The 13614-nt window shown below is 41.4% G+C and overlaps 1 protein-coding gene across 3 annotated transcripts in view; it reads right to left on the bottom strand.

Annotated features, from left to right (window-relative positions):
• The window catches only part of CHL1 (cell adhesion molecule L1 like), a 55859-nt gene that overhangs the window by 31139 nt on the left and 11106 nt on the right, over positions 1-13614 (bottom strand). For 2 of the 3 annotated variants that reach the window (XM_009810258.2, XM_059823250.1), the window contains exons 4-8: positions 11833-11955; positions 10567-10737; positions 8716-8763; positions 6653-6773; positions 3541-3725 (exon numbers count right to left, since the gene is read on the bottom strand). In XM_009810258.2, the coding sequence (XP_009808560.2) occupies positions 3541-3725; positions 6653-6773; positions 8716-8763; positions 10567-10737; positions 11833-11955 (648 nt within the window). The remainder of the gene's footprint in view (positions 1-3540; positions 3726-6652; positions 6774-8715; positions 8764-10566; positions 10738-11832; positions 11956-13614) is intronic. The other variant, XM_059823249.1, reaches the window with a different exon arrangement.

Genomic DNA, 13614 nt, shown 5'->3' with positions numbered 1-13614 from the left:
TACCCTTGATGCTTTCTGCTGAACTGTCTTGAGTTAATCCCAGCCTTGACGAAGTGCACGATGTAGAACTGGTTATGTTACATGAGGCCTCATCAGTTCTCAGCAGTCTCTCTTACAACAACACTTTTCCAGGACGATTTTTGCTTTTTCTGCAAGACTAGTACTTCCAAGTAGTGTTCAGCTTGCGATCCAGTATATCCTCCAGACTAGACTAACCAGACATTTTCCATCCTGTGCTTATAAAGCCAATTAGTGCTGCCTGATGAGAATTGCTTTGCACTTGTGCTTACTGAAGCCCATCCTTTTTATTCCAGACCATTTTCCCAATTTGTCAAGATCATTTCAAATTCTCCTCGCGTCTTCCCAAGCACTGGCAATCCATCCCACTTCGGGGGTACCGTCTGCAGCTTCTGATGCAGTTACCGCCTTGGGGTCCGCATCCCTGTCGAAGCAGTTTTCCAGTGAAACACAGAACTACAGTTTGAGCCTGATTAAAACAACCAGCTGTGGTTCTGCATCACATTAGTTTCATCTGTTTTATTCTTCTCTAGCTGAGTAATGAAAGCATTAAGAGACATAACTGCAAAGCCCTTTAGCTATTACATCATTACTATAATTAATCATTATATTGTAATAATTATTTCTATTAAACACAGTCTAGGAGCCTCAGTCAAGATCAAGGTACCATTAGATCAGGTGCTGTAATAGGGACAAGATTTTGAGGTTATATGTACATTTTATATTGGGCTTGGCAGATTATATACAATAACAAAATAAATGAACATTTGAAGTCAAGACAATTTGTGGGCTTGCTTTGCATTTTTTCTTTTTTTTTAATAATTCTCTCTCATTCTAATAACAACAATAGGGTTTTTGTGCCTGCTCCAATGTTCCAGGCTACATCTTTCCTTGCAAAGAGAGATTAAAATGCTCAAACAGTCAAGCAATTTGCTAGCTGAGTATTTTCATATGCTTGGTAATAATTGCCTGAATCTTTGCCCTCAGACTCCTGTCAGATTAGTAAGTGGGCTGCATGCAAATATCATTAATTAAGATTGTTATTTAGAAGGCTGGGGTGTTGGTTCGAGATCCTCAAATACCAGAAGAACAGAAAATGTGACATAGTGCAGAAACTATAGCAAAATCCTGATTTATACACCAGCACTAGATTGAGAATGGTTGACGGTTAATAACTGAGATAATTTTTCTTCCATGTTTAATTTTCTTCTCCCTGCATGCACCCTTTGAGAAGAGCCTGTCAGGTGTGAGGATGCCCTATGCCAGCATAACCTCCCTGAAACCAACTGAAATTAATGCTCGCTTCCACCAACTCAAGATCTGCCCTTGAGTGCGCACACCGGAGGTGCTGCAAGAATGATGAACGTGCCCATCTCTGATTAATGGTAGTGACATTTTCTGGTTAGAAATTCTAGAAGAAGACAGTGTTTGGGCTCAGTTTTACCTTGATACCCTGCATGTGAGGTGACTCCTAATAGGAAGAATTCCTGCTAGTGACAGCAGCCAACATTAGTTACACATACGGAAAATGAGTTTAATAGCAATTGCAAAAGCATTTTTTACACTGCAATGGCTAGAGTGGGATTATTTCCTTCTATTTTTTTTTCTTTCTTTTAAAGTACTTATTTGTTAATGAGCAGGAACAACAATTTGCCAGAAAGCTTTCCTCCCTCTAGAGACTGGAGGAAAAGGGGGTCAATATTCTGAACTGCTTAATTAATGTTATTTCTCTGGTAGTTTAGTTTTTGCAGCTCCCGCAATTTCTTTGATGGATTCAATTTTTACAACCGAGAAAATCATAGCCAGATTGTTAAAATATTCAGCTACAGCAGAGATACTCCGAACCATCTGGAATGATTTCGAAGAGTCAGCACTTCCCCTCCATCGCAGCTGAAAACTTGCCGTGCCCCGGTATCCCCCTCTGCCACACTTCCAGGAAGGGAAAGAAGACTGTAAGACACAAGGTTGTGTCAAGTAAATGAGGATGATTCATAACATACTGGGAGAAAAGGCTCCTCCACAGCTGACGAGTAAATACAGAGCAGGTAGCTGAAAGTGCCTTTCCTCCCATCAGGACTCCTTGTGACCATGGAGTGAGAAGCAGCACAGATTAAAATGAAGCAGTTGGCAGACTCTTGACAGTTTAATACTGCCTGTGATTATTTTTTTTCTCTGCAGAGCAGAGGCTGGAGCATTTTTCATCAGTAAAGAGAAAATGTTTTCAACAAGTTTCTCAGCTGTGCTTCAGGATTCTCATTTTGTAGCTCTTTACGGGCAGCCTTGCTGAAAGAGTTGCAGTGGCAGCAATACTTCTGCAGGGCTCGCTTGCCTCTGCTAAGTCTTACTTAGCTCTGCTTTGCTCCTGGAAAAGAGCATCTGCACCTGCCTCATGTGAAGGGCTCACACCCTCAGGGTCCGGGGAGTGAGAGAAGGGAGAAAGGAGGATGGAGGAAGAGCAGGCACCGTGCACCTCAACCTGCACTCTGCAAGATGCCTGTTATGAAGGTATCTTGGCTGGCTTCATTAATCTGCCTTCTTTTGGCAGCAACATAAATAAGTGATGACCAAAGGGATGCACAAACATACCAGGTTCTCCGTTTCGCTAGCCCAGCACAAGCACCCAGCACCCACCCTGTTCAGCCACCAGACCTTTGTGCACGGTCATGCACAGGTATGCACCACCCAAGTGTGTGAGATGCACGAGTGTAACCCTAAGACTATTTATGGATGCTGCTAATATAGTATTGGTCATCCTCCCAAGCACGCAGGCTAGGGTGGGAACGGGCCTTGGATACTCAGTGGGATGACAAAAAGGGTCATATTTCAAATTTTTTAAACTGTTAAAACTTAGTAAAAAGTATTTTTTTTACTTCATTTTCTAAGTTTTTCTGGTACTTTTCAGGGGCTATAGAAACCACTCTTGGCTCAGGTTTTTCCTATACAAAAATGGTAGCAAAGGAGCACGTGGAGGAGGGGAAGAGAGAGATGATGCCATATTTGCTCACTTCTTTTTTACAGTCCTCCCTAGGCATTCGCTTTTGGTGGAAGCCAAAGAAAGCAAATTGAGCTAAATGTATCTCTGATCTGGCCCAGTATAGCCATTTTCACCTTCTTTAAGAGCAAGTAGAATAATTAGATCTTTTAGTCTGACTTTCAGATTAATACAAGACATTTCATCAATATCTCTGCTTGACTAACTCACATCTTTAAGTATTGGATTGGCTCACGTATTTTTACTTCTGTTCACCACTTTGTAAAGCTTTCATGGTTCAGGAAAAAAAATGCACTATTTCTATTTAAAAAAAAAAAGAAATGGTGCTACTTTCCGCAACCTTCCCAGAACTACAAGGCAGGTCCTTGGCTAGATAGAGTTGGTTGATAGAGTTGGTTGAATAGAGTTGGTTGATAGAGTTGGTTGAATTTATGCATTACGCCAAGTGATACTAACAAAGGTCCTTATTCACTTCCTTTTGGCCACCTCTCTGTTCAAAACCATAAAGCTTAGTGAAATGTACTGAGCACCTTCCACGTGAACGTGAAACTCGTGCTTCGCTCTGCCCATGGGGTTGCTTGCCGTGCACTGGTATGTTCCTTCATCGGCTGCAGTCACTTGGTCTATCTTCAATATCTTCCCAAAATTTTCTGTTTCTGGTTCATCCTTGGGCAAGTTTCCAGTGACCTTGACCCAGCTTAGATGAGGAGTTGGGCTAAAAAAAAAAAAAAAAAAAGATTTTGAGTTGAATACTGGGCTGCTGTAATGCTTCGTGATAGCAGAGCTGCTGGACTTCAGGCATGTGGTTTGCAAGGTGACGTTTTCAGTCTTTTGGGCCTTTTTAAAACACTGGGGCTATACTAAGGGTTACACTATAGACTACAACTAGTGCATATACTGCTTCTTGATTTGAAGGACCCCTATGAATAAATCCTTCACAGCCAACACCAGGCCATGGCACGAGGCTGCATTCCTTGTAAGTGTATTGGCATGGACTGTGGGAGAGGGAAGGGAGCTCATTTTGTCCTACTCCAAAAGGGCACTTGAGGACAGACAAGGAGGTAAAGACTTCATTACAGTGACTTCACTCGGTGCCCTGCCTGGTTAGAAAGGTGGCCAACCATTGGAGATGGCTGAAAATGCTCTTTACGTTTTTAGAAAGCAAATGGCAGTGACACAGAAATTCGGGACAGACTGTTGTCTGCACATTCCCAGCTGGGCTTCGCGACCCCGACACCGTACACGACGCGCATACACAGTGTCATATCTGCTTACTCTTATGTCCATCTGTTATTGTGGCAAAATGCCCGGGCACAAGCTACTCAAAGCCCCAGGTACCAAGAAATTATGGTTTTTCACAAGCAGTGAGCACAACCATGCAAATATCCTATTATTTCCTGCAAGAGTCCTTGTCCTGCTCTTGTACCAAAGTCAGGCTCTGTGTTGCCTTGGTGTTGTATTGAGGCAATGCCCTCCTGACACTGTCATTATTCGGATTATAAATCTTCAAAAATGACAGATTGGAAATGTACTTAATTCCTTATTTTGCAGTTGGCTGCCCCTGATCTTAGTTACTTGAAATCTGGCTCAGTCTATCCACCTCCGTGGTTTGTGGACATTTGGTGGGATACATTGGCAGAGATATAGGCAAAGCTGATCATTTTTCTGCTGAAAAAGGGAATTTTAACAAAGAAAAATATTGTTTTATTTTGGTCTAAATGCATTTTTGAAGGGTTTCAGTGAAAAATGTTTGGTGATCAAACAAAGAAGTACTTTGTCTTCTTTCAAAAATGACTACTTTAAAAAAAAACAATCCTTTTTGTTTGAAAAATAATTTAAACAGAAGTTTTTTTCGAAAATTTTCAGTGGAACAAAAAAAAAAATATGCTCATGAAAATTCCTATTTGTTTATTTCCAAGATGATTTGCCTATTAAGTACCTTGAAAACACTATAAACTCATCACTGTGGACTTGGGGAGGTTTGTGCACCTGTGAATTAGCTTGATGGGTAGTGGATTAGACAAGGAAGTGTTGCAACAGGGAACTAAAACTCACCACAGATACTTGGAGTGAATCCAACAGAGAGAAGTAATTCACCTTCTCTCAGAAATGGCAACCAACTGCAGAGGCATAATCTTGCCAGCTCAAATGAGCAATGCCCTTTCAAGCCCACATGGAAAACCAAAATACCCTAAACGTGTTTGTTCAGACAGATAAATATCCTGATTTCGGAATTTTATAGAGGGGATATAATTGCACAGCCTTTAATATGAATTATTTATCTGCTAACCACAGTCTGCGTTCACAGACCTGCAGCTCTACCATACAGCACGAGAAGACGATGATTTAAGTCTCCATTCAACAAAAAGCCCTATCACAAATAAACCAGAAGCGACTGTGCTTTCATTGTGGGTTCAGTGGTTGGAGAGATTTTCACTTCATGTATTTCTCTGGTGGCAACTCTTCTGGGCAGACTATTGCATCTACAAGCACACAGTAAAAATTGGAAAACTGGACTGAAGGCAAAGTGGAGCTTATGTCTGTCCGAGTTATTGCAGCAGGAACAAGGTCTGAAAGAGGTATTCGCAGCTTCATTGTGAGGATTGCACTTAACATTTATTTAGCCATTCCCTTTCCTGACTTACCCTTATTTTCTCCTGTGTTCTTTATAATAAGGAACAAAAATGGCCTGATTTCCCATCACATACCACCTACTTTAACCTTTCCCTATATTTTTACAGCGAACATCTCCTCATCGAGATATTCTGCCATGCTTAGCACAGCCAGATCCACAACTAGAGCTTGAGTAGTGCTCTAACATAAATGCTGATAGCAATAACAAGCTTGAGATATCCATGCAGCACAAAGCACCAGAGGCATGCATGGGAATGGGCCCAAGCAGAAAACATGGGACTGGAACTAAACCAGAAGTTAGCCCATTACTGTTAGTTTTAGCAGGATCAATCCAGTACGGCTGACTCTGGTTCACTATATTTTTACATAGTTGTGGACTTTGTTCCTCAACATACTGTCATCTGTGAGAACATCATGGAAGGAACATCCTTTGTATGGAAATTCTGGATGCTGGCGAAGGGAGCACAGAAAGCGGCCAGGTTCACATGCGCTCCCGAGCCAGCATCTCCCACTGCAAGTGGGCTAGATGGACCACCAGTTTCACTCAACGGGGCGTTTCCTTAATGGATGTCTTGTATTACATCACTCAAGAACTTTGCTTTTAAAAAGCTGCGATGTGACACCTGGAAAAATGCTGAATAATTTTTGAGCATTGAACCAAAACTGAATTGGTGAAACTAGCAAAGAAACATTAACAGGTTGTGAACCAAACCACAGAAGCTGAATTCTGATGTCATTTAGTTTCTCAACATCCCAAAAGTATTTCTACTGAAAAAAGTTCAATAATAGGGTTTTTTTTTTAATATAATAGTAAAAAAAAAATCAATACTTACCATGATATGATTTTAATTACTTGTTTATGAGCTATAGCAATGACAAATACATGAACATTGCATGCTAGCTCTAGGTATATTAATTTGTAGTTGTATAATTCTTAATATAGCTTTTTCTTTGCTCAATTCTATTTCAAAAGGTGATTAAGTTTGTGCGGTATTGTGCATTACTCACAGCCCTTCAGCAATACATTCGAGTAGCAGGACACCTCCCTTGATGACAGTGACTGATGAGCTACTGCCAGCAGATTCAGGAGGGATCAGCAGTTTGGGTTTTCTTTCCTTGATAAAATTTGCTAAAAAATAAAATAAAATAAAAGTTAGATATTAAATTTAGAGCCTTTGCTTATCCTTTAATAATGCCACAAAGATTACTTCTGTCAGAAGGTTTTGGACGTTGATTTGTCTGTTTTCTTTTTTATTTATATGGTTTGAGACTAATCCAGGACTCTCCTATTTCTCGTGATAACAGTCAGAAGACGGCTACAGTAATACCAACAGGCAGCAGTACTGGTGAAGCCCCTTTTCCTACAGTTTCATGTCCTGCTATCCAAGCACTGGCCCTTTCTATCATACGCCTCAGCCAGCCCTGGTACGCTGGTCTTCTCAATTGCTGATCTGCTGGTCCACACCATCTTCCTTAGCTCCTTTCTTCTGCATTGACTCCGTCTTTTAAATCTCAGGTGAAAACCCATCTTTCCTGACTTGAATATCCCACAGAATTGTCCTTCTTGCTACAATTATTAAATCTACAGTAATGGAGATACAATTTGTAAGGAAGACTGTTAAAATAATAAAACAAGATTGACCTGCATTTGATTTCAACGGACCATTTGTTCCAGCCTGCCAAACAATGGTTTCATGATGAAATATGCAGAGAGTTAAATGGCTATCCAGTTATCACTATAATAACAATTAGCACAGTAATGAATAAGTCCCCAAATGGTACTAGTTCTTCAAAAATAGTCAGTTACGGATGATTGGGTAGAAGACCACATGTATCTCTCTGAACCATTTTCTAATTTTTTTTCCTTCCCTTGCTTTGTACCTTATGAATCTGTGTCACAAGTGCTCAGAGCTGCAGCAAAACACTTTGGTGCCTCTGGATACGCTCGCACGTTTTCCATCTGTCCTCCACCTCCTGCTGCCAAAGGCAGGCAGTCCCCCTTCCTGAGCGGTGACAGGAGTTCAGACATCTCTCAGAGGGAAAAATTGGATTTTGAGGGTCTGTCACTCCGCACAAGCCCTGCTTGTTCTGCTCACAATGCTTGGCCTCTGTGGGCCAAGGCTTGAGGACTGATCAGTGCTTTGGGTTACCCATCCCGAAACACTCGAGGAGAACCCCCTTTTCAAAAACTCCAGTGCTCGTCCAGCGAAACGAGGTCCCTCAGGAGTTTCAAATTGGGCATTTCAAAAAACAGAGACTATCAAAAGCAATTTAACCAAACAAATCAGAGTCAAGCGCTACATACAAACCCCAAGACTCTAATTTTTACATATTTTAAACAAAATTAACTGGGTGGAGAATTGCAGGACTAGCCGCTAGCTGCCTTCTGACTTATCCACATTGTCTGCATAAACCTCAGCAGAGTATCTCCAGGATATTGCTCCACAAAGAGGGGAACACAAAGAGAGGGAAGATGTGAATCCCCAAGATGAGAAGCGCTTCGTTGCAGTCCTTACTTGTGGTGAGTATCAGCCAGGGCAATATACGGCCAAAAAGAACAACCGCCCATCTACCCCGAGGTATAGCTGTAGATGGGGACAACTAACACAGAGCACCCAGAGCTCTGTAAATCCACACCTTAAGCTCACCCTGGAGTAATGCAGCCCCACGGTGACCCTTTAGACATGAATTCATCGTTTCAAACCGTGGGTACCGAACGCCAGCGTCTTCTTAACTGCCAGAGGGAAATTCGGAGCATCCAGCTCTGGCTCCTGCTCTGAACTGATAACACGAGAAGCCCAGGACATCAGCCTCCTTACTTACATCACTTTACGAAATGTGAATGCTCTTTTTTCAAGTAAGAAAACCACCTCTTTGTTAAAAACCCTTCAGATTTCTCTCAAAAAGTACAAGATGAGAAAATTGTACTCCACGGACCACTTAAATCCATCCCATCGCAATAAAAAGGCTTTTGTGATTTTTTTTTTCTTTTTCCTGAGCAGCAGCTCACATTTCATCTCAGCTGGTAGATTCTCAGTTTAAAGGCTGAATAACAGATGCATTCAACTCACCCTTAGTAACCGCAGCGTTAGGTGAGCCTGAGTCATTAGCATGCTTAACTGAAATAAATAAAAGTGACAACCAAACACAAACATGCATAGTTGATATAGAATCAAAAGAAACAATAAATCAACCAAAACAAAAACATGCCCCCCCCCAATTTCTGCCATAAAAGAAAGAAACAAAGAAAAATATAACGTAAAGCAACAGATGAACAACAGATTTCTGAAAATATGAAGAAAATTCTTCAAAGATACGTATTATTCTGCAAAATACTTCATAGGTGATATAACCATCATTTCATCCTAGCTATCTAGTATAATAAAAAAATCACTAAGCCCTAAGTATCCACTCTAAAGAAATTTTGTAAAATTTATCCTGTCTCTTTTTTCTTATTGCCTATGTTTTTCTATGTATTTTTTTTTTAATACTGTCCCTCAACAGGGGACTTGGCATGGAGAGGAGTGGGCAGTTCTAAGCCGAGTTTACAAAAACATTTACGTGTGTGCCTCACTTTTTTGCCTGCACCCAGGCTTGTGGCTTCGATGGCAAGGTGCACGCACTGAAGCGTTTTGCTGGGCCACTGCCAGGGCTACCAGCGGCCCCACAATGAAATCCCACCTCATATTTCTCTAATCTGTGTGTGCATGTGTGTGGGACTGGACCCATTAGAAAAGCTACAGAGAGCAACATCTCATTTTGATATTTTTCTCACAATTATTATCCCAAGTTATGGTTTAAGCAAGTATTAAGATATACAAACCCACTACTAATCCTTTATCTTTTTATCCCAACATGAAAACTCTCAAAATCATATATTAAATATTTGGCTTTCATTCATGAAGAAAAATCTCCTTTGCTTTCTGGCCTGCGAAAGGTCAGAAGCATTAGTGAAACAGAAGACTGATATTAAGGGCACAGGCAGCCTCAGCGAGTGGTACAAGTGATACCAGAAACTATTACAGCCAAAAGAGATTCAAGCAAAGCGGGATGGATCTCCAGCTGGTACAAGCTGCCTTAGTTCCACTGGCTTCTGTCAGGCTTTGTTGATTTAACACAGCTGAGAGCGTGCCCTAAAAGTCTGCTTTTTTTTGTTTGCATATTTATATTCTTTTCCTCTAACACTGGTACCTGTACACCCCATGTATTCAGTAGCTTCCCACGGCTTGAATTAGCAGCTTCATACCACAGTGGGTATGAAGAAATGCACACGAAGAAATGCACATGGATGGCGATGGGACAGCAAACCCCGCACGCCCCCGTGAGACTCACTGGTAGGGGCAATACCTGAAACCATCTTTTGTATAAGACCCTCGGAGCCTACAGGAATACGGAGATGTTATAATAAATAAACAAATGAAATTTGATGTCCCCTACTCAACATTTCATTAAGGAAATGGAAAATGCCTCGTGTGTCGCTATTGATGCTCAAGGCAGCCTGCAAAGACCTGGAAAGCACCATCCTTCCCAACCGCATTGCTGTGCCTGGACCAAACCAGGCCTGCACCCAGGGAGGAGGTGGCCACATGAAGTCCCCAAGACCCAGTGAAGTCCCATCCATCAGTGATCCGCTGGACTGCAGGACAAGCAGATTTTCCTAACGCATCATTGGCTTTCACTGGGAGGGAGAATAAGAGGAAGAACGGGGCACTTTTGGGGCCCGACGGCCGTAAAAAGCTTTTATTGGTTGAATTTAGCCCTTAGAGTAAGGTTAATAATGCAGGAATAAGCACAGTAACCCGCATTTTCTTCAGAGAGAATCGCATCAGAGACACAGGGCACACATCTGCATTCGCTGATGCCTGGGGAGTTAAAAAAGAAAAAACAATAGGAAACAAGAAACTACTCATCCACAGACTTACAACGGGAAACCTTCAGCGTCATTGGCATTTTCTGTACAATCGTCCTCAGTCTTGGAAATGCTGCAAAGCAACAATAATCGCTTCGACTGTCATTTTCTTCCACATTTGCAAAGTAGAGATCTCCCTTAAGGCTCATGGAGACTCTTTCATCTTGCGGAATGTGCTGCAAATCTAACAAGAAAAAATAATTATGATATGGTAATGATACTGAGCTGTTTCACCAATATGACTACTAATGCTCTCCTGTCACATGTGTGCTTCCAGATAGAGAATGTAACTTTGATGCAAAAGAGGCAGAAGACCCAGCATAACCAATGAGTTATTTACTAATATTCAACGTATGATTGATAATAGATAATAAATATTTTATAGATAGTAATATATTTATATATAAAATAGATGAAAAATAATTGACAATGAAAAATTGATAATAAAAAAATACTCAGTACAAAGATCCTGCTCAGGGGAAAGGAAATTTCCAGCACCCCTCCCTGTAATGATGATTTGGAGGTCACCATTTACAGGTGCCCCCCAAGGCCACTCTCCCAAGCACTTTGCTCTTCTCTAACTACAGATTACAGCCGGGGAGCGTTGGTATGAACTAAGGTTGCTGTACTGTCTCGTTGTTGCTCCAGCCAAATGCAGGTCTGTGCTAAATAGGTATGTCAGGAGTAGAGAGGCTGCCTTACAAGATCAGAGGTTTAATCTGGCACCCTGTCTCTGCAAGTACTCGGTCAGCATCAGAAACAATCCCATCGTGTCACGGAGGCAATCCGAGTTACTTTGCTTCCCAAGAGCCAGAAATTCATGCAGAACACATGTGCTGAAGAATAATATGACAGAAACCCACAAGGAACTAATTATACATACCTGACAGACTTTTTTTTCCTTAGCATCAAACCCCAAACATTAGTTTACGAAAAGAGGAAAACAGTTATGATAGAAATAATATATTGACACATTTTATCCTCTCTACTGTAAATGCAGTAGTCCTTATCACTGGTAGACTCATTTACGGATATGCAAGCTTTCTGAAATCTCATATTTAATAATATGTTGTGTCAATGCACCCTACAATTTAACTTCGTGTTACGTAAAAATGTATTTCCATTCTCCATTTTTCAATTTTGTTTTTCAATACCCAGCTCTCTCCTAAGCACTTGCACAATTACCATTCCCATCAATTATGAATCTGTAATGAAACTGCTCTGGAAGACAAATGTTTTGAGCCTCCTCATATGAATTGTGTAAAAATTGTTTACTTACCAATATTCATCCAGTAGATATGCAAAGGTGGAATGCCTTTTGGGGGGTTACAGTGCAAAATCACAGAATCACCATGCTCCACATCCAGGGGCTCAATTTTTTCTTTTGGGAATTTTGGTACACCTGTACAAAACCAAAGAAGTTCCTCTTTTATTGTTACCTTTTGAAATTTTGCCCTTTGCTTCGCCCTTAAGATAACTCTTAATAAAATATTTACTTCAACATCCTTTGCATTCTGTGCCTGTAGTTACTGCTATTATTTACAAAGTGATATGGAGTCACAATGCTTTTTACCAAATCTCTGCTAGCATTCCTCATTCATGATGGGCACAGACTGCAGTATTGAACATCAGGCAACTGAAAGGTGATGTTCTCTGTGATGTCCATGAGCTTTTCTTAGGCTTTATTTTAATGCATTTATTTGCAAATGCTTTTTATTGTTCATTTATTTGTACTGCCTGGAAGGGAGAGCTCAAAGCCACACAGAACCAAAGCCTGACGCTAAGATGGCTGTGGAGAACTGTGCACTGATGGGTCCCAGGCTGTTCCTGGGAGATCAGAAACCGGTCTGGGAGTGCCGTATGTTCTCGGAAGTCTTGGCTAAAGAGTGATTCCCAAGAAGCCACTGCAAGTCAATGCAGGTGAGGACAGACATCAGCCAGCTATTCCACCTTGTGCCTGGAATTGTCCCAATTCTTATCCATCTCCAGAATCAGATGAAGCACAAGCCTGGTTTAAAGACTACATTGCTTCCTCATCCCCTCGGGTGTAAAACCTTTGCTGTGCAGACCTGCAGACTTTCCCAGCAAGCCTGTCCTTCGGGATGCAGAGACAGGATTTGCACAAAAGAATACACACACGAGGGTTGCACTATTTGGGCTTAAATATAGGTTAAATAATTAACGGATCAAGGACTTGTTTAATCACCTAAAGCATCAGCACCGATGCCAGCAGACTGTTCAAAGCCTGACCCACGCTTGGCGGACCTGGGCAACCTGGCCAGTCTCGGCAGCCCAAAATGCAGCTGGAGAGCATCCAAGCAGAGGGGAAGCAGAGCTGGGCTAGAGCCCACACCAAACCAAGCACTGGGAGGCTGCAGCTCAGACATTATTGCAAAGAAATTAGTCTGCAAAACGTAACTACTCCTTAAACAAATTTAGCTAAGACAGTTTCAGGGCAGACGTTGTCTTCTGCTTTCATTCCAGGCAAGTTCAAACTAGTGAAAGTTTCAGTTCAAGCAACTGCATTAAACAGCAAAATTAACAGCAATTAAACAGCAAAGGAATGAAAGCATGCTGGCTGTGCAGAATAAACTGGCACAGCAAATATTGCCATGCCGGTGTTCAAGTCATGACAGGGAACTCTGATAGTGAATAAACGATCTGAAACATCAGTGGTCCAGCAGCTCCACAGGGTATCTGCAGTGTCACAGGAGGCAAAACAAAGGAGGGTGAGAAACACAGGGCCAGGACTCTGAGGAGACTTTATACATTGTAGGATTAGTAAACATAAAAAGAAGCAATCACCATAATGCTGATTGCCTGAATGCAGACTGTGCATAGATTTTATCTCCAGGAGGGTTATTAATACATTATGAATTCTTAGGAGAGGCAAAATGGAGCTAATGAGCATTACCCACTCTGTAGGTGAAACTTCAGGTAATGAAGGGAACTATGTATTACAATCCAATATTTTCAATAACCTATATACTCTTCAAGCCCTGGAAAATACACCTACTGATTGCTGGAGAGGTGGAACATTTCCCAGTAGGAAAAAGCCAAT

This window comes from Gavia stellata, chromosome 12, assembly GCF_030936135.1.
Source record: "Gavia stellata isolate bGavSte3 chromosome 12, bGavSte3.hap2, whole genome shotgun sequence".
NCBI classification, from domain to species: Eukaryota; Metazoa; Chordata; class Aves; order Gaviiformes; family Gaviidae; genus Gavia; species Gavia stellata.
Note: the sequence above shows the minus strand (reverse complement) of the source record. Positions and strands in the feature narration are given on the sequence as shown.